This window comes from Myotis lucifugus, unplaced genomic scaffold, assembly GCF_000147115.1.
Source record: "Myotis lucifugus unplaced genomic scaffold, Myoluc2.0 scaffold_397, whole genome shotgun sequence".
Classification (NCBI taxonomy): domain Eukaryota; kingdom Metazoa; phylum Chordata; class Mammalia; order Chiroptera; family Vespertilionidae; genus Myotis; species Myotis lucifugus.
In genome coordinates, this window is record NW_005871445.1 from 314,684 (window position 1) to 338,093 (window position 23,410).

Consider the following 23,410-nt stretch of genomic DNA (forward strand, 5'->3'; position numbering starts at 1 on the left):
AGGGGAGCTCCAGGGAGCGGGGACGGGAGGAAGAATGTCCAATCTCCCCACTGAATGGTGCTTCTGGGTCCATCTTGAGACACCAGGGACACCACGTGACTGGTGTGTAGAACCTGCTCCTCTGAGAGCCTGGGGGCACCGTGACTTGGCCACTCCAAAGGAGAGGCACGAAGCTGACTCGTCTTGTCGAGTAAGGGGAGAGGGCAGGACCCGGCCAGGTAGTATGTGCTGATAGCCTCTTGCCAATTACTGTCAAGAGGCATCCGGGCAAGTGCCACTCCATTTTGTTAAGGGAAAGGAGGGACTGAGGAAAACATAGAGAAAGCAAGATTTTTCTCAGCTCCCTCTTTCTCTTCCAACCCTAGAACTGTGGGCGTGCCTACACGCATGTTAAGGAGAAACACCGCCCGCTGCATTAAGTCAGCTCCTGTGAGTTGCTTCCTTTCTTCTGGAAAATCATCAGGAAATCGCAGACAGGGTGTGAGAGACCGGGAAGTAGTAGGGCCGGAGGGGAACCCTGGGCAGAGGCCAGCACGCCTCGGGCAGTATCTGCTCACACGCGTGTCTGGTCTGTCCCTCTGACGGAGAGGTAAGGGGGGTCAGAGTTTACCTTCTTTTTACCGAGCACCTTGGTGGGAGGCCTAATGCCAGGACACGGACAAGTCCCACCTTAGGTCTAGTTTGGGCTGTAAGTGGGTGTTCTTAGCCTGTTTGGTTGGATAAGAAGATGGCAGCCTGGAGAGGTGGGGAGCATGCCCAGGCGACCCACAGGCAGGGGCAGAGCAGAAAGTGGGCCTGGGCTGCTGGAGTCTGTGTCAGGCCCCTCCCACCACACGCAGACACAAGGAACCTCGCCCCTTAGCTTTTGCCGACCATGAACAGCTCTAGAGATGACGGTTGGCAGGGGCAGTGGAGTCGAGGACAGAATGAGACACCAAAGCATGGAATGGAGCCCAGTGCGGAGAAGCAGCCCCCTCCCCCTGGGAAACAGGCCCACTCACCTATCAGCACTTCCCACTTGCCGTTGGCCTGGGTCACCTCGTAGGCGCAGCGCATCTCGCTCAGGCTCACGCCTCCCAGGATGAAGATGATGAGGCGGGGACCACTGCGGTACTCGCCCGGGGCCTTGTTCTTATGCCAGTGCCCGTAGCGGGCGCTGAGGGGGCAGGGGAGAGATGAATAATGTTCACCCGCACTCAAGTACCTGCACTTCATACCTGCGTGACACGTTTACATGTTCGTCCGTACACAGTGACACAGAGAAGCTGCGTAGTGAGTGTTGTGAATGAACCTCAGTGGGGCCGGGAGCAGAACTGCTACGAGCGCCCTGCTGCCACCTGTCAGTCTCTTAGAAACATGTAGGCAGCAGCCAGGTTCAGGTCGGCTTTACTGTTTGACATGCTAAGTTCAACAGCTCCTCCGGCGTGCTGTTCGTCCAGGAGTCTACCCTCGGGGATATACGTTCCTAGCCGTGAATGGGCACTCTGCTGGCAGTGAGCAGGAACAGCAGAGCCAAAGGAATAGCAAATGTGCACAGATGCCTCCCTGGGCCAGGGCCTCCTGCACTGAGAGGAAGGGCCTTGTGGGCGGGTGGCGCTGTCAGGGCAGCCTGCACCTGGCTGCGATGAGCACAGCGGGAGGGGCTCACGGCCACGCTGTATCACAACGGGACTGCTGTGCAGCTGACAGGCCACCAGGGCCAGTCCCCTCGCTGCTGCCTGCCTGCTCGGGGCGTCTCACCTGACGGCGGTGGTGCTGAAGGAGGCAGAGGAGCGGGTAGAGATGTAAGGGTAGTGCTTGGTATCGAGCTTGTCCTCAATGGTGTCCTGGAAAGAAAAGAGACTGATGTTGCCCAGCCTGTGTGGCTCAGTGGTTGTGCGTCGACCCATAAACCAGGAGGTCATGGTTTGTTTCGGGTCAGGGCACATGCCTGGGTTGTGGGCTCGATCCCCAGTGTGGGGCGTGCAAGAGGCAGCTGAGCAATGATTCTCTCTTATCACTGATGTTTCTATCTCTCTCCCCTCTCTCCCTCTCTGAAATCAATACAAATATATAAAAAGAAAAGAGACCGATGTTAGGTCTGCCACCTGCTAGAAAAGGGCTGACGGAAGCCAGGTGAGAATTCGAACAAGTCACTTAGTGAAAACCATGCCAGGTTTGCAGCATCCAGAGCCCTCCCTGCTCCCGCTGCTGCTGCCACTGCCCAGGGCAGTGCCCGTGTGGAGGATGCTCCAGAAGCAGCCGACGTGCTGAGATTAGGCTGTAGGTCTGCTCGTTAAGAGAAATTTTTAAAAATTGCATTGATTTTTCTTGCTTCGCTTCCAATTAATTCTTTTTTCTCCCTCTTTTACATTTTATGTGAGACTGTGCTGTATCCTGTCCCATAAATTCCACACCATCAGTCTTGTAGACACTAGGCACAGGCAGTCTCTCATGCAGGAGAAAGCCTTCCACCCTCAGTTGCCCAAGGGGCTAATTATCTGGTGGGTGGATCCCAGCTCCCCACCTCCTGCTGCCTAGAAACCTACACTCCCCCTACCAGTTACCATGCAAAGCGTACACATCTCCCTGGGGGTCTGGGAAGGAGGGGCAGAAAAGGGAGCAGAGAACAAAGGAGGGATGAGACAGGGGCTGGCTTTATCTCTGCAGCAAGCCAACAATTGTCTTTGGTTTCTACATGTCTCATGTTCACCCAGCCTTTTGGTTCGTGAGTTTTAAAAACAGGAAGCTGACTCACTGTATATATTTAAAATACATTTATTTAAACGTACAATTCAGTACGAACACCTGCTCTGCTATGAGTCAACAAAGGGATCCTGAGCAAGTCTCTTCATTCTCCGACCCCAGTCCCATCTGCCTGTCAAGTGAGGAATTGGATAGATTAGCTCTAATCCCGCCCCCAACATCTAGCAGGTGGGATTCCACGCAGGCTTCCCTGACCTACAAGAAGAGATGGGAAGGACAGGCACCTAACAAACGTGAAACACCTACTATGCACAAAGCATGGGGCCAGAGGACGCAGCAGTTGAGGGCATAGAACCAAGGTATAAAAAGATGAGCCAAACACCAAGCGGCATACGTGCTCAAAGAACGCCCCTACCATAGGCTCCTGGAGTCCAGGCAGCCTCTGTGGGGAGGGTTGGCCAGATGGGGTGGTGGGTGGCACAGTGAGACGGGATGGGGACTTTGAAGGAAGAGGCTTCAGGAAGCGGGAAGGAGAGCGAGAACATTCCAGACAAGGGGTGGGTTTGAACAGAGTAGAAGCAGAAATATGCTTGGCAGGGTCTCTGGTTGGCATGGAGGACTGAGGGACGGGATGAGTGGGAGAAAGGGGGCAGGCTGGGCTCACATTCCAGAGGCCCACCCACACCTCAGTATGGAACTCGCTACTCATGGGACCTTTTGGTGCTGTGATCTGTTGGGTTCCTCTGGGTGCGGTACCACTGAGGGGTCTCTGCCTCCTGCTGCCTAGAAATCACGTGGTCTCTGGACCTGCGCCTGGCCGTCTGTGGGGCCTGCTCTTCACTAGCCCCAGGACAAAGACGTGCTGTGAGGCCTGAGAGAGCTCTGGAAGCCAGTCCTTCAGGTGTCGCTGCCCCCTGCTAGGCGGTGGAGCTGGAAGCATCAGGCCTTTACGTGAAGAGCCCTGGGCCTGGCGTCTGTCTTCACCCCACCCACCCCACATCACTGACCTCCATGATGTCTTTAATAATCGGGGTCCATCGTGACAGCTGGTAGGTCTGCTCGCTGATGCGCTCCTTCCGTTCTGGCTTGCTCCTGCGACGCAACGTAGACTGAATGCAAACATAAAGATTAGACTCGCCGAAACCGGTTTGGCTCAGTGGATAGAGCGTCGGCCTGCGGACTGAAAGGTCCCAGGTTCGATTCCGGTCAAGGGCATGTACCTGGGTTGCGGGCACATCCCCAATAGGAGATGTGCAGGAGGCAGCTGATCGATGTTTCTCTCTCATCGATGTTTCTAGCTCTCTATCTCTCTCCCTTCCTCTCTGTAAAAAATCAATAAAATATATTAAAAAAAAAAAAAAAGATTAGACTGTCAGGCCACGTGGACTCAGGGCCCCTGCTGGCCTCTGGAAACCCTCTCCCAAGGCCTCCTTTCAGAACGGCAGCAGGCAAACTCTAACGAGTGGGAGTGTTTTCCCTGGAAAAGCCAAAAATATGCCCTTCTAGGAACTGGAGCAAAGTTGGTTCTTTTTTTTCTTTTTGTTTTTTTAATATTTTATTTTTTTATTCTTATTTTTTATTTTTTTGTTAGTCCTCACCTGAGGATATTTTTCCATTGATTTTTAGGGAGAGTGGAGGAGAGAGGGAAAGACAAAGAGAAACATCGATGTGAGAGAAACACATCGATTGGTTGCCTCCTATACCAGGGCCTAGGCCGGGGAGGAGCCTGCAATCAAGGTATGTGCCCTTGACCTGAATCAAACCTGGGAACTTTTGGTCCACAGGCTGACACTCTATCCGCTTAGCCAAACTGGCTAGGGCTTATTTTTTAATACTCTAAATTGATTTCTAGAGAGAGGAAGGAAGAGGGAGAGAGAGGAGAAACATTGATGTGAGAGCAAAACATTTATCAGTTGCCTCCTGTGTGCCCCATACCAGGGATCAAGCCTGCATATGCCCTGAATGGAAATCGAACTGGCAACCTTTTGGTGCACGGGACATTGCCCAACCAACTGAGCCACACCAGCCAGGGCCAAACGTGGCTCTTTAAAGTCATGGCAAATGCAGGTCAAATTAAAAAAAAAAATCCAGGTAGTTAAAAAAAATAGTTTGCTGCCAGAACCGGTTTGGCTCAGTGGATAGAGCGTCGGCCTGCGGACTCAAGGGTCCCGGGTTCGATTCCGGTCAAGGGCATGTACCTTGGTTGCGGGCACATCCCCAGTGGGGGGCGTGCAGGAGGCAGCTGATCGATGTTTCTCTCTCATCGATGTTTCTAACTCTCTATCCCTCTCCCTTCCTCTCTGTAAAAAATCAATAAAATATATTTAAAAAAAAATAGTTTGCTGTCGACTGACACCAGGAGAAAACACTACTTTGCGTATGGCTTACTCTTTGATTTTGTTTCAACAGCACAGGACGTACTGAAGGAATCGTCTCCATTCTCACTGTGGTCCCTCTTGTGAACATGGGTCTAAAAATGCCAGTTACAGGCCTCTGGTCTGGTGGCTCCAGAACAGCATCTGCAGCTCCAGCTTGGTCAGCACTGTGGCAGACTGACCGCCACAGGAGGAACCCCCACCGGGTCCCTGCCTGGAGGATCCTAGTGGGGTGCTGTGAAGAGTGCTCAGGACTCTTCCTCATCCTGGGCCCCCACCCCCAGCCTCTCCTAGAGCCCACTGTGGGCTGGGCCTCCCGGACAAGCTGCCCTGACTTGGTCCTGGACCAGTGGCAGTGTTGATTCTCATGGAAGAAGCTGCGTCTAGTGTCCAAAGGCAGAGCCAGGCCGACCTGCAGGCGCGGCTCCTGCTGTGGCTGGTCCACAGTACGGCTCAGCTTTGGCGCTGTGCTCCACGCCTGCCTGTGCACGTCGTGGTTCCTGGCGCTAACCCTGTTACTCATCTCGGGATCTTTATTCCTCTGATTTTACCTGCTCTCTTTCTCAGAGTTGAGTGTGTGCCTCATAAACTGCCTAAGTAAGTTAGGGGAGAAGAGAAAAGACCCACCAGCTTCCCTTCTGCCCTCCCCACCCCCCCAAGGCTGGCCCTTACGTCGGTGACGATGGGCACGCCCAGGTGCGCCATGTTGGTGATGATCTCGCTGTCCTCCGGGGGGATCTGGGCGTGCTGGATCAGTTTGTTCAGGTTTTCCTCAGTGATGCCTGAGAGAGCAAAACCCGTCACCACACCCGCCCCTGCACAGTGCACACTCAGAGGCCCAGCCCACCGCCTGGCAGGAGGGGGACAGTGCCCCTTCCCCTCAGCATGGGTGGAAGTTAACCTGCTCATTGCAGCAACTTTACCGTAAGGCGAGGACAAGATCAGGACTCCTGTTCCACGCTAACCACCCATCCCGGGCTGCGGCCATCGGCAATTGCCCCTCAGGGTCTGTTTCCCTGTCTCCTGCTCCTCAGCCACCCCTGCCCCCTGGGCCCACATCAAGGTCAACATGGACAGGAGTCTCTGTGCCCATCTTTTTGCACAATGGACACATGTGGGCAACTATGATGGGGTAAAAATCAGTTATTTAAAGGCACAGACTACAAGTGTGGTGCGAGTTCAAGATGTCTGGCAGACACGCTCCCTGCTTTAAGGGCCCCCCCACTGGCCCTAGGTCCTTGGCTGTGAGTCCCAGACCACAGCTTAACCCTAGAACTACGGGGGCACAGCCTCCAGTGGAAACTGATTTGCCTGCGTTACATTTCCCCAAACGTAAAGAGCCCCGGGGGTCTTCCTGTCAAATACCCTTCCACTCCTTTGACACCACTCTTCCGCCTGCTTGGTCCCCCCAGCTGCCTTCCTCGTGCCCACCACTCCTACCATTCTTGAGAAAGATGTAGAGGAGGATGATGCGGATTTTGTCATAAGTGCTGACATTTGCGTCCAGCAGAATGGGGACGATGGCTCTCATGGGGTCCTTGATCTTCTCGCCTTCAGCATCCGTGCCCATGGCCAGGTCCTGCAGAAACATGCCACATTGGCCCCGCTTCTGGTGACAGTCTGGATAGGCGGTAACTACTGGGAAACTTCAGGTCCGTAATGTCTGGGACTGTGGCTGGGTTGGGGAGGGTCCTGAGCAGGTACTTCCACTCTCACGACTCCAGCTAGCACCCGGGTAAAATGCACCGCTTTCTAGACCATCCAGGTTTCACTTTCGATGATTTGCCACCTTGTTTACAGGTCGCTGTTCCCTTCCGGAGGTGCCAGTGAACCTGTGCCAGCCTCAGGGGAAGCTTCGAGCCAGGGCAGCAGGCTCAGCCCATCAAGAACTATTGGTCCTGTTGTGGCTGCAACTTCCTCTGTGGTTCCCTTTTCCCCCTCAAGATCCCAGGAATTCATAACAATTATGACCTCAAGTTCATGGCCTCTTCCCAGTCTGGGTGGGAGGAAGGCAGGGCACCTCTCCTAGGCCCCTTCACCTCTCAGTCCCACCACCAGCCTCACGGATGTTTGTTCAGCAGGACCTGATTCTAACACTTTCCAAAAGGCAAATTAAATGTAACTAGTTCACCAAATACTACTGCGCACTCTGCAACAACTTCACTTCCGAGGGCTGATCCCGACTGCGCTGTTACTGATGCAGAGATAACCCACCCTCTGGCGGTGAAGGCCTTTCGGAGAGGACGCCTGTGTCTGCCAAGATCCCCTGGGAAACGGACGGGTTTAGCCGGGCTGCGTCCATTCGAAGAGAGGCAATGAATCGGGGCAGGTCGCTCAAACCTAAGCTGAGCCCATCATATCAAACCAGACGATGTAATCTCAGCATCTCACTGAGAACTTGAGCTGTTTTTACTGTGAAGAGGGGCCTTCTGCTGAGGCCTCAGGATGGCGGAGTGCTCTCTCCCCGCCGAGAAGCTGCCCCTGGCTGGGTCATGTTATCCCAATGGAAGAACTGAGTGCCAGCTTACTGACCCCACACCACACCACACTCCCAGAAGTCATGGCAGCATGGCATTTCCCTTTGCAGATGAGGAAAATACAGAGAGAAATGGGCACAGCAAACAAATCCGTGACAGAGACACAACTCAAATCCCAAACTCTGACCTTTCCAGCCCTAACTGTGACCAGTGAGGCGGGGGCGAATTCCCCACCTGCTACTGCACTACCCGAGGCCTCCGAAGCTGCTGTGGCTGCAGCAGGAAGAAATGCATTCGGATCTAAACTCAGCCGGCCCCGCCTGTAGGGCTCAGAACCTTTGGAAAGCCAGACATGCAAAATCCACACGGCATGGCCTTCCAGACCGTCCAGTCCCTACCCTTGAGAGTGTGCGGCACTGGCTCGCGAGGTGAGACCACACGATCCCGTGGGCTTTCCCATCTCTACTTCCTATGATTCTGCAGGATGTTCAAGGTCAGAGGTTAAACTTCTGCTGGGTAAGTGGTCATGGCAGGAAGAGAAGGAAAGGGTCCTACCTGCTCCACCCGGCAGAGCTTGTCCACGGTGCCTTGGTAATGCTTCATGCAGTCCTCGGCAAGATGCAGGTGGGTGGAATACTAGGAAAAAGCAGTTTGTGAGCAAGAATTACTCGCTGATATGTGTGCCACCCACCTATGATGCATAAACACTGGGCCAGACACCAAGGAATCACCAGCCTCATGCAGGCCGGCACACAACCACCGCAAGGCAGGGCATTATGTGTCGAGAGAGGGACAACCACACTCAAAGGGTCAACAGGAAGGAGGAATCCTTCGTGGGTGGGATGGGGTGGGATGATGGCTGCACAACGTGCCCACAAATTCGACATTACTCCCTCCAGGAGGAGCTTAGCTCCCCCCTCCTCGAGTGTGGGCTGGATTTAGTGACTCGCTTCTAAGGAACAGTGCGGAGGAGGTGATGTGTGATGTCCCGCAACAGGACCGGGAGGGCAGGTGACTTCTTTCCAGCTCTCTCCCGGGTCACTCACTCCGGGGAAGCCAGCTGCCATGTTGTGATGACACTCAGGCAGCCCCGTGGTGAGGTTGATGGAAGAGGAATAGGAAGAATAAAGAAAAAAGATGAAGAGGAGAAAAGTCCTAGGAAAGAAGCTGTCTACCCCAGCCTCCCATTTTTGTCTAGTAAGAATGGAAGATGACTGAAGATCCGTGGATGTCAATGAACCGGTCAGTGTGCTAGGACTCTGAGACGCCTTTCTGAAGCTCATTACGCTCACGATCCCACTCGGTCATGTTGGATCGCCATACCTTGCTGAGCTCTTTCTGGTACTGGGGCATTTTCTTCAGCATCTGGGACAGGTCCCGCATGGTGGTCTGTAAGGAAAGGAAAGCAGACGGTCTCACGCCCGTACTGGGGCATTTTCTTCAGCATTTGGGACAGGTCCCGCATGGTGGTCTGTAAGGAAAGGAAAGCCAAGTGTGTTCTGTTACTCTCAAAAGGAATCCATTACACACAAGATCATGTGTGTTCAGACTGCCAAGCTTCTGCTCAAATAATTATTGACCCAAATAGCATGACTGTCTTATGGGTGGAGAGCTGAACTCCGGAGCCCAGCAGTTATGTTTTATTTGTTGGACTAGACAGTTACTGAGAGCATAACTCTTGCCAGGAAAGAACACGTTTTTGTCCATCCACTGCCTCTCCGCACCCCCAGCTTAAGCTCTCTTGGCATCACGTTCATGTTGAAAGGCTGCAGCTGAGTAGACAGGGGGCAGTAGTGAGAAGGTGAAAGGCTGGAATCTGCATCCTGACAGGTGAAAGGGGTCTGCTTACCCTCTAACTGTGTGACCCACCTAATCCCGCTCACTTATCCAACAAGAATTTATTGAATTACTACTACATTCCAGACACTTTTAGGTGCTGGACATACAAGTACTTTTGCCTTGAAGAGCTCGCGTTTGGCGGGGCCTGTCCCGTTGAGTGGCCTGGCGCTCTCTGAGGGTGTCAGTGTGGTGCACAGAGCAGAGGCACGTCACTAGTCTAGGGAGGAGCAGGGAAGGTTCCTGCTCCTCCCCCAGAAACAACACCCGACCTGGCTGGTGTGGCTCAGTGGACGGAGTGTGTCACATTCACCAAGAGATCACCAGTTCAATTCCCAGTCAGGGCACATACCCAGGTTGCAGGTTCAATCCCCAGTAGGGGGGCATGTAGGAGGCAGTCGATCAATGTTTCTCTCTCACTGATGTTTCTCTCTCTCCCTCTTTCTCAAAAAATCAATAAAAACATTTTATTTTATTTTTAAAAATATATTTTATTGATTTTTTACAGAGAGGAAGGGAGAGGGACAGAGAGTTAGAAACATCAATGAGAGAGAAACATCTATCAGCTGCCTCCTACACACCCCCTACAGGGGATGTGCCCGCAACCAAGGTACATGCCCTTGACCGGAATCGAACCTGGGACCCTTCAGTCCGCAGGCCGACGCTCTATCTACTGAGCCAAACCGGTTAGGACTAAAAACATTTTAAAAACAAAAAAACACGACACCTGAGCAAAGGACTGGGACTTCACAAGGCAAGGCCCAGACAAGGAGCTCAGGTGTGGCTGGAGGAAGGCGGTAGGACAAGAAGGAGGGAGACAGGGATGTCCGAGACCAGAGAGTCTCTGGAGCCTGACGACCCAGGTTCCATAGATGTGTCAGCAGGTGGGGCTTGATTCTCCTGGGAACGGGAAGTCGATAAATGGTTTTAAGCCAGGGAGTGACACAATCAGAGCTCATCTCCCTCTGCTGATGGGTAAGCACCTCTGTAAACAGCAGGATAAGGAGAGGCCCAGGAAAGTTAGGTCATGAATTCTAATTCCTTCACAAGCTAAAAAAGGCTTCACAGTTCTTCCGGCTTAAAATGAATCATGATCCAAAACAGCAAATATGGATCCGCAGAGTAACAGAAAGAAGCTCTCTATAAATATCAGAAGACGGGGTCTGGATCTCAGTCTTGAATGCAGAAGTAAGACAAAACGATCACGGATGAAGGGAGGACTATAGCCCCCAGCTCCCCAGCTCCCCAGCCTGATGCCGGGGAGGCGTCCTCCCTGCTCCTGGGGAGAAAGCAGGCGGGCTCACCTTCTCCCCCGTGTTCATTCTCTTGCTGGAAGAAAAATCTTTCAGAGAACGGGTGACTTCCCTGGAAGACAGAAGAAGGCAGCTAAGTCTCAAAGCAACACCAAGTGCCTCTGTATGAGTGACACTGGAATAATGCAAGAGTCTTCCTTTAGGAAAATGTGGTGACTTCTCCTGTCATAAGGGACACATTTCAAGTGACTTTCTGAGAGAGAGACAGACAGACAGTGTTTTTCTAGCTAATATTCTAAACAGGGTTCTCTAGAGTGGGGTGCATGAGATGATTCCAGAAGAGAGAAGAAAATATTAGGACATCTACTTATGCTTATTTTACTTCATCCTTTTCAAATTTATGTTTTTGTACATGCTGTAAAATATACACATTAGTACAACAAAGCATATATTTTACTTCACAGATAAATTTAATTAAATGTAAATACTGGAAATGTGAACCAACATTTTCTAAAGTTGAATGATCCCCAAAGTGTGGAGACCACTTCTAACAGCAGAGCTATCCAAGACTATTATTTTCTCACTCTTCCCTGTGAATTTTCTGAGGATATCACCAACTCAATGTGGCAGAATGTGTCTTTTTCCAAAAGCAGAATTGTTTAAAGGTCTTATAACAACGTTTACATGTGGGAAACATTTTGAAACATTTTCAGAGCAAAGTCTGTTCTGTGTGTGGAGACAGTTCTTGCTCAGAAATTTTAGGTATGACCACAGAAGAGGAAGATCACATACCAGCTACATAAGAGAGAACTGCATGGTGGGGTCTGGACCTTTAAATGGAACAAACTCATTTTACATACTTAGTGTTTATAAAGCACTAGAGGCCCAGTGCACGGATTCGTGCACCAGTGGGGTCCCTCGGCCTGGCCTGCAGGGATCAGGCTGAAACTGGCTCTCTGACATTCCCCGAGGGGTCCCGGATTGCAAGAGGGCACAGGTCAGACTGAGGGACCCCACCGGTGCACGATCGGGGCCGGGGAGGGACCACAGGAGGGCTCCAGGGTGTGTCCAGCCTGTCTTGCCTGGCCGGACCCCAGCAGCAAGCTAACCTACCGGTTGGAGCATCTGCCCCCGGTGATCAGTGCACAGCATAGTGACTGGTTGAATGGTCGGACACTTTGCATATTAGGCTTTTATTATATAGGATTTTGCTGAGAGGTACAAATGCTTTCCAAAAATCCTAAAGTCCCCCTAACACAGAATGAATTTTCTAACTTCCTGAAGCTGGTGGAGCCCTAGCCAGGGATCAGAAGGGATTTATCATCAGAGGTTAGCATGTTGGCCACTTTGCCGAGGCAGCGAGCTCATCACTGATGCGCTCCACCCCAGCTGCCCAGAGCGCACACTGGAAACCACCCTGGGGAGAGAGAAACGCCTCGCCCTGGAGGAGGGCGGGAGGGCTCTTACTGGGACACCTCTGCGATGTGCTTGTGGCGCAGCGTTATCCAGAGGTCGTCGTCCTCGTCCAGAAGCACTTCCTTCACCCGCGCCTCTCCGATGCCGCTCGTCTCATACCTAGAGAGGGGAGGGCCCACAAAATCCATCCAAGTCCCCTCTGGTTTGCAACAGACAAGAGCTCACAGTCCTCAGCGGACAGATGTCCCCAGGAATGACTTTACAAGCTCCATGACCATCTGGTGTCTGCGGGATGGGCACTAATGGCTGCAGTTACTCGGGCAGAGAGCTCCAATCAAGGTCAACTGACACGGAGTTCCGTTTTAGATGCTTCAGGGTCAGCTGACGTGAGCGCCACCTGAGCCATGTGGCTCGGGTGTGAAGTCAGGTTATAGGTGAGTTACAAGGGAAAGACAAAGATCACCCTTTGTCCCTCTCTCAGAAAGGCCTGAGCACCATCCTCCAATGCGGGGTGCCTGACACCTTCAGCAGTGACCTGCACAGGCCCTCGGTCTAGGACGCCTGTGAAAGCATGAACTCGAAGGAAGGCAAGAACCACAGGTGCCGAAGGGAGAAGAGCAGAGATCCACTCAGAGTTCCAGAACCTTCATTCACTACCCTTATGATCAATGTAAATGACATGAGAGCAGTGCAGTCTGTTTCCATAAAAATAAAGATTAGTTTTTAGAAACTGAATTTCTAATGATTGCTACCAAGAAAAATGTTTGTAATGAAGGGAACGGCTCCTCTGCAAATGAGTTCGGTAAGAAACTCCTGTGGATGTATCTGTCATCATATTTGATGATCTGCAAGTAAGATTCAACTCTGAAAAAGATCCGCACACATGCCCAAATCGACGACATACTGACACGAGAGCAGACTACAGAGCTGGGAACTAAAGTCCTTGTTCTCCCCCAAAGGGGCCCGGGTTCCTGGCTAGAAGTGCCATGAGGATTTTGGGAACTCACAGACAAGCTTGCAGGCTAACTGACAAGACTATGGAAACACCCACTTTTCCTAGGATTGATGACGCCCTTTTCCTAAGTCAGAGGTTGTATCTGGTTCGTTTGCAAAGCTGCAGTCCCTCCGGGTGGTATACTTACTTGTACACATCATTCTCGATAGGCAGCAGATCGTAACTCATAGCCTGAAAGGTCAGCTCATGAAGAACAGGGGAACTGGGGTCGAAACCGCGGTCCAGGATCAGGAGCTGGGAGCGAGCCTTGTCTGGGCCCTAGAAGGAAGGACACGGGGGACTTTCACAAGCCACTCTGGACAGTGCTGGCTCTGCACCACGCATGGCCCTCCTGCAAAAGGGGCAGCAGGAAGTGAACTCGGAGACAAAACCTACTGAAATAGCACGGAACACAGTCCCTTTACTGCTTGACCAGAATCCCAGTCCACACCGTGTGAGAGAGAACCCAGGATGTCTGTTTCATAGCGAGTGTCCTTTGAAGCAGATCTGAAACGGTGGCTGGTCCAAGGTGAGCTCACAAAGAAGAGCACCACTGGGTTCAGCTACGAACGGGTGGCCCACCAGGCATCTGCCCGGGCCAACGGGTTCCAGGCCCTGGGACTTGTGGCTGTAAACCCGAGATGATGAGAACTCTGTGCCTTGACTGCAGTGGGCTTACAGGAATCTATACATGTGATACAATTAAATAGAACTCACACACACACACACACACACACACACACACACACTCACATACACACTCACACACACGAGTACGTGTGCAAACCAGTGAGATCTGCACAAGGTCCGTTTTCTGGGGTTGACATTGTTCTACGGAGGGGGATCCCAGGACGCAGGGCTTTCAGTGCTAAATCTGGGGTCGTCCCGGAGAACAGAAAGGAGTCGTCGCCCTGGCTACACTGACCAGAGTCTCCATCGGCCTGCCCACGGGGCGGAGCATGTCACCAGAGGCCACGAGCAGGGACAGCGGCACTCACATCACCCGGTGAGAGAATCCGTGGTCCGCGGCCACTTACCTCGCCCATGGTGGGGTCATCGGCTTTGTAGGCGTCGAGCTTGTCCTGGATTAGCTGGGCCAGCAGAGCATTGTCCTTGTACTCCCTGCCGAGGAGGAGAGACACGTGACGGGCCTCGGGAGAGAGGCAGGACAGTGCGGGCAGGTCAAGGGGCACGCGAGTTTCACCTGCATTGCTCTTTTACAATGAGGATATAGGCACATATGCATGTATCATTAAAAAGGACAAACAGAATCAAATATTTAGCTCTGTTCTTGGAACAGAAATGAATGAAAAGCAGCTTCCGATGAGCAGCCCCACATCAGCAGAGGGTCCTGACCATCCGTCCTTTCCCCGGGATCGGCCATCTGAGCCTGACCCACCTGAGTCTCACTTCCCTTGACTCAAATCCCCTTGGGTCTTGTTTGCTAGCAAGTGAGAACCTCTGAACCTTACCCTGGGCTCAGCCTGACAGCGTTTCCGGGGCCCCACCCGCTGTACACAGTGTGTGGTGCTGCCTGCCACCTGGCCAGGCTCAGGCTGAAACGCCTCTGCTCCCAGCCCAGCCCTCCCACGAATGAACTCCAATCCGCCACTCCTCTGTCAGGGGAGATGGCCTCGGCCCCCATTTCCAGCTTTTGTCAGGGAGCACCAACAACAGAGGGGTCAGACGCTGGGGCAGACCAAGGGAGGTGTCATTCTACGGTTACACGTCCAGCAGACAAAGGCAACAGGCTGGGTGGAACACTGACCCCGCACTCCAGGTTCAGGCCCTCAGCTCCTCTGGCTCCAGTTTCTCCTCCCCTGACTCCTGCGTTCACTCCCCCGTCAACCCCCCAAAGGTTTCCCGGGGACAGCCACTGAAGGACCTAATCCCAAAGCCGGCATTGGAGGCCTCCAGAAATGGCCCCATCTCGCCCTGCCCTACACACTGTGCTAGACTGCCCATCCTCCTCAAACTTGCCCTTGGTTTCCCCAGCTCCACGCTTTTGCTCATACCAATGGCAAAGCCAACTGTCCACAGAAAAGGCCCTCTGGTCCTCATCGGTCTTTTGAAATCCAAACCTGTCCTTCAAGACCTAGTTCAAACGTCCCCTCTAGTCTGAGCTGCTCTTGATCCTCTCAGCTCGAAGGGCCGAAGGGCCCTTGGCTGGTCTGCCCTTAGTCATATCTCGCAGGGCTTACACTGCAGGTGTGCACAGCTGTGGCCCATCTGCTGGGATGTTCCCTGCCCGCCCGGATCAGGGCTGTGTCCTCAGGTGGAGTCTCCCCAGCACTGAGCACACAGCAGGTAAGTGATGCATGGATGACGTTATAAAACCTGACTGTGTCCTTTAGAGAATTATTTTACCTTACTCTGAAACATCTTCTGCAAAGATGATGTTTGTTTTTAAAGGTTAGGAAGAGATGAAAAACTACAGGGAACCTGGGTGGCCATTACATAGGGGTTCATATTTTAGTTACTCATAACTGAACATATATGTATATTTCATGCTCTTTTCTGTATGTATTACTATATTTCACAATAAAATTTAAAAAATGACAAAACCATTGGAAGAATAATTATAAATGCGAGACACTCAAATCTTGACCCTGAGACAACTGGCAAAGGAATGTTAAGGCCAGAGGAATCGGGACAGTTTCTCCCGAGCGCGCTGCCTTACCCACGATACCGCACGGCTGGGTACTCCTTCAGCGTGGCACACAGAGTGGCGATCTGCTCTGCCAGGCGCTCTAGTATCGGATTCTTCATCTGAGCCTTGTGGGGACTGTAGAAGCTCTGGAAAGAGTCAGCCGAGTCCAGGGAATACACCTGAGGAGGAGGCAAAAATATACACATATAGAGTGTTTGCATCCAGGATGCTGAACGTCAGAATCTTCTCCAAACCTGATAGCGAGTCTACAGAGCATGTTTTCATTTATCCTTCAAATCTGGGCTGGGTGTCTGCTGGGCCAGGCACTGTGCTAAACACATGGGAACTATTCGTGACCAAAACATGATCATCCTCGTGGAGTGCGGGAAGGGAAGGCAGGCAGTAAACAAACAATAAACATAATGAAAGTAAGTTGTATGGCATGTGAGAAACTGGTGTGTGTATGAGAAAATAATAAAGCAGGGAAAGAATGCCCGGATGGGCTAAACAGGGAGGACAAGGCCTCCTGGAGAAGGTGACGTTGGAATAGGGCTTGAAGGAGGTACGGAGTTTCTCACCAGCAGGGACTTCCCCACGGAGGGATGGCTGTGCCAGAACCGAGGCAAGCGTGTCTGATGAACAATGAGGAGACCGGGAGGAGAGCAGGAGAGGAGGCTAGTGTCAGGCCTCACAGGCCATTAGAGGGTTAAGTAAATAAGGGATAAGCTAGAAATTGTGCTGTGACTGTGTGCAAATGTGCTTTTTGATTGAACAATTTTGCATCCTCAGGGGTATGTTCTAATTACTTTTCTTTTTCTTTGGAGAGTTCGGAAGTGTAAAGTTTTCTCTTACACTCCCTAGCCTACCAGCTGAGTATTTTCTCAGAATCTCATTGATGTGAACCGCCCTGATCACCTAGAAAAGCGGAGGGCTGTGTTTGAAGTGTATTGCTTTTTACAGTCTATGCACTATGGTGTGCGGGAACATGGTAAAGGTGGATTGCGTTCAATCCAGGTGGTGACAGGGCTCACAGAGAGGAAAAAACGTGCTTTCCTCAGGGAATGGGCTTTGGGCCAAGTGAGCTGGGAAGGAGACCGTGTTTAAATGTTCATGCTATACTTTTCCCATCCCTCCTTAGCTGAGAACAGGTGATTCCATGTGCAAAAATAAAAAAAGATTCCATATGCTAGCGGTCGCCAACCCGTGCTCCGCAGACCACTGGTGGTCTGTGAGGTCCGAAAGGTTGGCAACCACTGCCATATGCCACAATCATTTTTTATCTCTACAAAATGCATAAATGTCCTGTTATCTCATTTCTTTGTTTGCCAGAAGATTTTAAAAATCTTAAAAGACTAGGACATTCATTCTGTGCCTCTCACAATCAGCTTCTCCTTTACTGGTTTAACAACTTTGTGTTTTCCAAGGAGGCGGCTTGCTGCCGCCCTCCTGGCACTGGCAGTGTTAAGGGCTAATGACGAAGGCTGCCATCTGTTCGCTCAGCACATGACAGGCTGAGGTTATCTCTACATAGAAACAGTCTCCTTCACAGCAGATGGGCGTTGTCTGATCCCTTCCCATCTCTCCTTCCATGCTCTTTTTGGATCGGCTACCTTTTGGTTATTCAGGACTCAGCCAGTTGGGGTGAACGCTGGGAGCAAGGAGAAGTGCACACAAAGGCTTTAAAAAGGTCAGAAATAAATACAGAGTAAGATGAAGGCCGGGCAGACCCCTCAGGAATACCGCCTCTTTCCATTACATAAACATCCACTCACAACCCCTCATTGTCTTCCAGAATATGACACCTTCCCTCGCCACTCTGTGTACTGCACCCCTACCCCACCCTCTCAGAGCTCCTGACAGAATAACAAGGATGCAGAGTTCCATGCGCTCCCCACCAGCCTCACCTGGGACTCGTAGGGGAGAAACGCAATGTTGATTTCCGTCAGAGTCTTGATGACTTTGGCTGCTCGAGATTTTACCAGCTCGTTAAACAAGGCATCTGGACAAGCTGCAGGAATGACAAAAGACACTAGGTTTTCCTGTCCGTTTGCTGGTTAATTTCAATAGTCACACGTGTCTGGTGGATTCATTTATCAGCATTTTAACAAAGGAAATAAAAAGTTAATTCCTTCCTAAAATATCCACTACCTCTAGGCTATAAAAGGAGTATAAAAACACCCACAAGGCCCTCAACAGAGAAACAATGGGCAATAAAGACTGAGATTCTGACAGCTAATAAAAAAAACACCTGTTTTTAATATTTTTTTTTATATTGCAGGAAAAGACCTGCAATATACACAACATCATGCATCCGACATGCTCATGAAAAAGAAAATAACGAAAAATCAAACCACTGGGCAATGTGGTGCTGGTGTTTCCCTGGACCCTCGAAGGAACTCAGCCGCCCAGGAGACCCACTTGGTGGGGAACCACAGTTCATGCGGCTCTCCTGGGCCAAACACAGTGCAGGGTCCCAGAAATGCACTCTTGTTTCACTATTACTCATGCTGCCTACCTGCTCTCTCCGTCACCCACATTCAAATGGTATAAAAGTATTCTTTGCCAGAACCTTTCCCCACTTTCTCAGGAGTAAGTTCTGCCAGTTTTCCTTCGGAGAAGAACACTAGGGAACCTGTTATGGTTGTGCACTCTTTAGCTATCCCGCCTTACTCATCTCTCTGCTGTTAACAAAGATTGACCAGGATGTTAGCACACGGGCTCCTTGCACACAAATAACAGAACAGACTCCAGGACAATGATGCCAGTCTAGCTGAGATAAAGACCAGGTGAAACCTTTGAGGTTGGAAAGCGGATGGACATATACTATACTTTAGTGACATCTGGAAGTCCACACGGTGAAACACCAAGACTGACACCGGGACGTTCTGCTCAGTCCTAAGAAGAGGTGCTATTTTCATCAGAAAGGACCGCACTAGCTAGAGGGTTTGCATGTGTGTGTGCTTATTTTTGTCTCTAATGCAATTTTTCTTCTGAAAGAAAAGAAAAGATCAGGACAATCACGGCAACAACCCATTTCTTCCCTGTTGCCCTGGCTTGGCTCTGGCTCAGCCGTGCCGTGCAGAAAGGCTACCCTGGAGGATGGGGCAGCATCTGACAGCCGTACTCACAGTCAGTGAAGAAGACATGGGCAGCCCGGTACTTAGCAGTCGGTGGGTCCTTAAAGTCATTCATGAGGGAGCGGATAGACTGTGAAGAGGGATAAAAAAGGGAACTGAATCCAATTCTAGCAGCAAATGGAGCCTATATCTGGTCAAAATTAAATCCAAGAGGGCGTTCAAGCTACTTGCACAAAAATAGCAGGGGATTTTTAATGTATAATTCTAACTCATGTTTGGGGATTTGCAACTAGGATTATTTGGGAGTTTAGATGAACAAAAGCCTTCTTAGATCATTCCAGAATGACAGTGTCAGTTCTTTGATGCCACCATAACATGGGCTCCTAAGAAGAGACCCACAAAAGAGGAATCTGGTCAGAAACCTTCTAGGAGATTCACACCGATGAAGTTCTGGCAATGTAGTTGCATCTTCAGAAACTCATTCATAAGCCAACTTTTACAAGTGAAAAGAAAGTGTGAAAACTGGGGGCAATTTATGGACTGAGAGACAAGCCTAAGACAACTGTTAGCCCAAAGCAAGGAGGTGGACCTTGTCTGGATGCTGATTTGAACCAAGCCTCCAAAACGATAAGACAGGCAATTCCGAACACTAATGGGCTGTTGGTGAATTCTGCCTGAAAGTATAAAACACCTAAGCTTGGAAGGCTGGTCCCTAACTAGATAAAGCGGGTTCCTACCGAGAGGGCATGCAAGGGGAAGCTGAATGGCCTGGCACTGGCTTTCCAGGCTGTGGTGTATTTCAGAAAGCGTAAGGCTCTCTCCACTCCTCTCTGCCTCTCCCACCCCAACTGTGAACTGCATGGTTAAGCAGAGCAGTGTGTCACATGCGTGCTTAACCCAGAAACTGCAGACACGGCTGCGCAGACGCCACGCCAGCATGTGTGACCTTAGCCAAAGCTCTTCTGGGGGGAGGACTTACCTTCTCCGACGGAGTGATGAGGTACACAGCCTCCAGGCTGGGCAGTGGCTCCCTGCACTTGTTGATGTCTTCCACAACTAGACAACAAAACAGCAGCCCACCGTGAGAAAACTCAACTGGGCATCACAAGACTGGAAGTGACAGGCACAGGCTACCTTCAGACAAGCACAGATAAAAACCTGGGGGGAGGGGGGGGGCGTCACTGCCCCTTCCTGATAGTCACCACTTTCCGCCGTCCCACCGTGCTCAAGATTTTAGAAGACCTGAAACCTTAGCACACTGAATATTTCCCACTCCCCATTTCGGTTTCAGTAAATTCCTTGAGCTGCTCTGATTGAAAATGGAAAATTTGCCCCTTCCTTCAGGTTTTGTTGCTGTTGTTGTTCATTTGTCCCCCAAATTCCAAGTTCCTTTAGAATTCCCATGCTTTGATAGAGAAAAATGTAGTTTTAAAAAATTAATGAAAATAAGTTTGTAAGCTCAAAACATCTGACCATAGGACACTTCAACTCTCCTAGACACTGCCAAAGTAGCTGTACCAACTGACACTCTGTCATATAGGAGTTCCCATTTTTCTACATCCTCTCTGTCACTTGGCAGTATCAGAGTTTAAATATTCCAGTCTGGTGAGTATACAGCCATATTTCACTCTGGTTTCAATTGTAGTTCCCTGGCCCTTAAAGTGGGCAAGCAATTTTTCATGTATTTATTGGCCATTTTGGATTTATTCTTTTTTTAAGTGCCTGTTCAGGTCTTTTGCCCATTTTTTCCCTATTGGATGGCCTGCCTTTTCCCTTGATTGAGTCTTCCTTTTGGCATCCTTTAACACAGCGGTTCTCAACCTGTGGGTCGCGACCCCTTTGGCGGTCGAATGACCGCCAAAGACCATCCTGCATATCAGATATTTACATTACGATTCATAACAGTAGCAACATTACAGTTAGGAAGTAGCAATGAAAATAATTTTATGGTTGGGTCACAACATGAGGAACTGTATTTAAAGGGCCAGAAGGTTGAGAACCCACTGCTTTAACAGATATTTAATGAGCATCTAGCAGTGGCTTAGGGATTCAGTGATGAACAAGAAGCCTTGGGTCTCTCTCAGGAACTTACAGTCTTACCACCCAGGTCGGTGGAAGAATCTAAAGTCAAGTAGGTAATACTGAATAGGGAGGAGGGAAGCTGGCACAAGGGGAAGGCCTGAGCGTCACTAAAGGGCAGAGAGAATGGTGCGCTCACTTGTTATCCCCTCGGTCATGATGTCCGTCATCTTACAGCAGGAGGAGAGCATCCTCATGCTCAGCTGATCCACCACCAGCACCTGGAAGCAGAGAGAGCCGCTTACAGCCCGTACGGCACCTTCTGCTCTTCTCACCGGCTCACCGCGTCAGACCTCAACATGAGCCCCAGGAGGCAGAACACTGAGATTCAGTATTTCCTGGGGCCAGCAGAAGTTAGCTGAAATGCATGCTAGCTTTCTTCCCCACACGCTAACCTAACTTGGGAGTTAAGAGCTTGCTTTTACTGACTTGACTTAATTTTATTAGTTTAAAAAAATTAAACTTTTTATTTTCCATGATAAAGAGATCAATTACTCATAAAAATGCAAAGAAAGAGATAAAAATACTCCATAGCACCCACACTCAGAAGCGACACTGGAGAGTCTTTTCTCAGGGCAGAGCTTTTTCCTAAAGGGAGGGGGAGCACTCGTGCCACAGGACAGTCTGGAAGGTGAGGACTGTTACAATGTCATCGGGACGCACCTTCACCAGCACACACATCCTCTGGGAGCCAACTGTGCTTCAGGAAGACGTGCCACCGGGTCTAAAAGTTTCACGCCTGCAACTCTTCAGCTAACCTTTCCTAGCTCCAGTCGGCACGGTGGACAGGGGGATGCAGTTAAAACAAGGCTAGTTCTCCTCTCCCCCTTTAATGATATAAACGGAGGTAACAGAGGCCAGACAGGATGTGGCCCAGAAAGCACGCTGCTGCAGCATGAGGGCCGGGTTTCAGCCTATGCAGCAGCTTCCTCAAGACCCTCTAAAACTCCCAGGTCCACAAAGATGGGCATAGAGAGTTCCCGCCACATGGCCTCCCGCTCTGGTGGTGAGGGGGATGTGCTGCTAACACAGTCTCCCAAGTCCAGGGGAGACTTCAAAACCCGCCTGGGCCGTCACCTCTGCTGCTCCCGGCCGATGGACTTGCAAACTTGCAGGCAAGAGTGGTTGGAATAAACTTCAATAGCGCACGGGAAGTTCAAGCGAGACTGCATGCTCTCCTGGCCAGTGGAAGGCCCTGCCCCAGACAACCGAGTGACCCTTAAAACGCCGACTTCCTGAATGGAGGGCAGCACGCTGTCCGCTCCTCGCGTCACTCGCTCCAGGAACTGAGGCCACAATCAGTTTGATTGACTTAAATACTTGTTTCATGTACATTATATGTGAAACGGCCAGCGTTGTTCTCAAAGTTACATGAATAAACATGTAGTTACTGACAGATGTGGACAGACCAAAAGAGGGCTTTCCACACTATTGTGTGGGCTCCATGGAGATGCTTTAAGGCTGCCAGAGAGGCCAAAGGGCCTTGCCTTTCTCTCCCACAGTGGGCAGAATTCCACCCTCTCCTGCTTATATACGGGTTTCAGGGAAGATTTTGTTTGAATAAAAGAGTTCCACTGAGAACCTGCCCCAGCAGGTGCTCTTTCAGATAAGCTTTATGACCAAGAGATTTCATAACCAGGATCCTATCAAACGAGAGGCATAAGCAGATTACCTTTTTTTAATTTTATTCTCTGGACACAACAAAGGTCTTCACTCTCTGCCTCTACACTTTCCCCCACTGTAGTTCTTTCCCCATGAACTCACCTTTAAGGCCATTAATTATACTGTTCTGCTTACCTTCCACTCCCCCTTCTTCTTTACCTTCTTTATCACATCATGCATGATCTCTAAAAAAGGACAAAAGAAAGGGAGGAAGAAAAGAAGAAAGGAAACTTTAATGTAATTTCAAGGACTTCCACTCCTGCCTACTAGACTCGGTCATTTTTCTCCCCACAGGCCTTGTTCTCGTTGTTCAATGTCTATTCACTGAGCCAGACTCAACCCACCGTAAAGAGTTTTCTCCCTGCCCTGGCCGGTGTGGCTCAGTGGTACAGCTCTGGCCTGGGAACCTAAGGGTCACAAGTTCGATTGCCAGTCAAGGGCGGCTGGGATGCAGGTTTGAATCAATGTCTCCCTCTCACATCAACGTTTCATCTCTCGCTCTCCCACTCCCTCCGTTCCACTCTCTCCAATAATCAGTGAGGATTAACAACAACAACAACAAAGAGTTCTCTTCCTGTTTCCTTAATTTGGTGGTTCTCAAACTTTCTGGTCTCAGGACTACTTTACACTTTTAAAAATTGAGGTTCCCTTGCTCTGACCAGTTTGGCTCAGTGGCTAGAGCGTCGGCCTGTGGATTGGGGAGTCCCAGGTTCGATTCCGGTCAAGGGCATGTACCTTGGTTGCGGGCATATCCCCAGTGGGGGATGTGCAGGAGGCAGCTGATCGCTGTTTCTCTCTCATGGATGTTTCTAACTCTCTATCCCTCTCCCTTCCTCTCTGTAAAAAAATCAATAAAATATATTTTAAAAAAAAATAATAAAATAAAAAAAAATAAAAATTGAGGTT

General features: G+C 50.6%; 1 protein-coding gene across 1 annotated transcript in view; it reads right to left on the reverse strand.

The window, feature by feature from the left end:
* STXBP1 (syntaxin binding protein 1) overlaps positions 1 to 23,410 on the reverse strand; it is a 29,221-nt gene that overhangs the window by 5,067 nt on the left and 744 nt on the right. The window contains exons 2-18 of the mRNA XM_006102095.3: positions 22,640 to 22,689; positions 20,982 to 21,063; positions 19,743 to 19,819; positions 18,815 to 18,893; positions 17,591 to 17,694; positions 15,717 to 15,865; positions 14,074 to 14,158; positions 13,185 to 13,315; positions 12,094 to 12,201; positions 10,678 to 10,738; positions 8,861 to 8,926; positions 8,093 to 8,173; positions 6,501 to 6,639; positions 5,733 to 5,842; positions 3,693 to 3,794; positions 1,741 to 1,826; positions 1,002 to 1,156 (exon numbers count right to left, since the gene is read on the reverse strand). Of these exons, the coding sequence (XP_006102157.2) occupies positions 1,002 to 1,156; positions 1,741 to 1,826; positions 3,693 to 3,794; positions 5,733 to 5,842; positions 6,501 to 6,639; positions 8,093 to 8,173; positions 8,861 to 8,926; positions 10,678 to 10,738; positions 12,094 to 12,201; positions 13,185 to 13,315; positions 14,074 to 14,158; positions 15,717 to 15,865; positions 17,591 to 17,694; positions 18,815 to 18,893; positions 19,743 to 19,819; positions 20,982 to 21,063; positions 22,640 to 22,689 (1,665 nt within the window). The remainder of the gene's footprint in view (positions 1 to 1,001; positions 1,157 to 1,740; positions 1,827 to 3,692; positions 3,795 to 5,732; positions 5,843 to 6,500; positions 6,640 to 8,092; positions 8,174 to 8,860; positions 8,927 to 10,677; positions 10,739 to 12,093; positions 12,202 to 13,184; positions 13,316 to 14,073; positions 14,159 to 15,716; positions 15,866 to 17,590; positions 17,695 to 18,814; positions 18,894 to 19,742; positions 19,820 to 20,981; positions 21,064 to 22,639; positions 22,690 to 23,410) is intronic.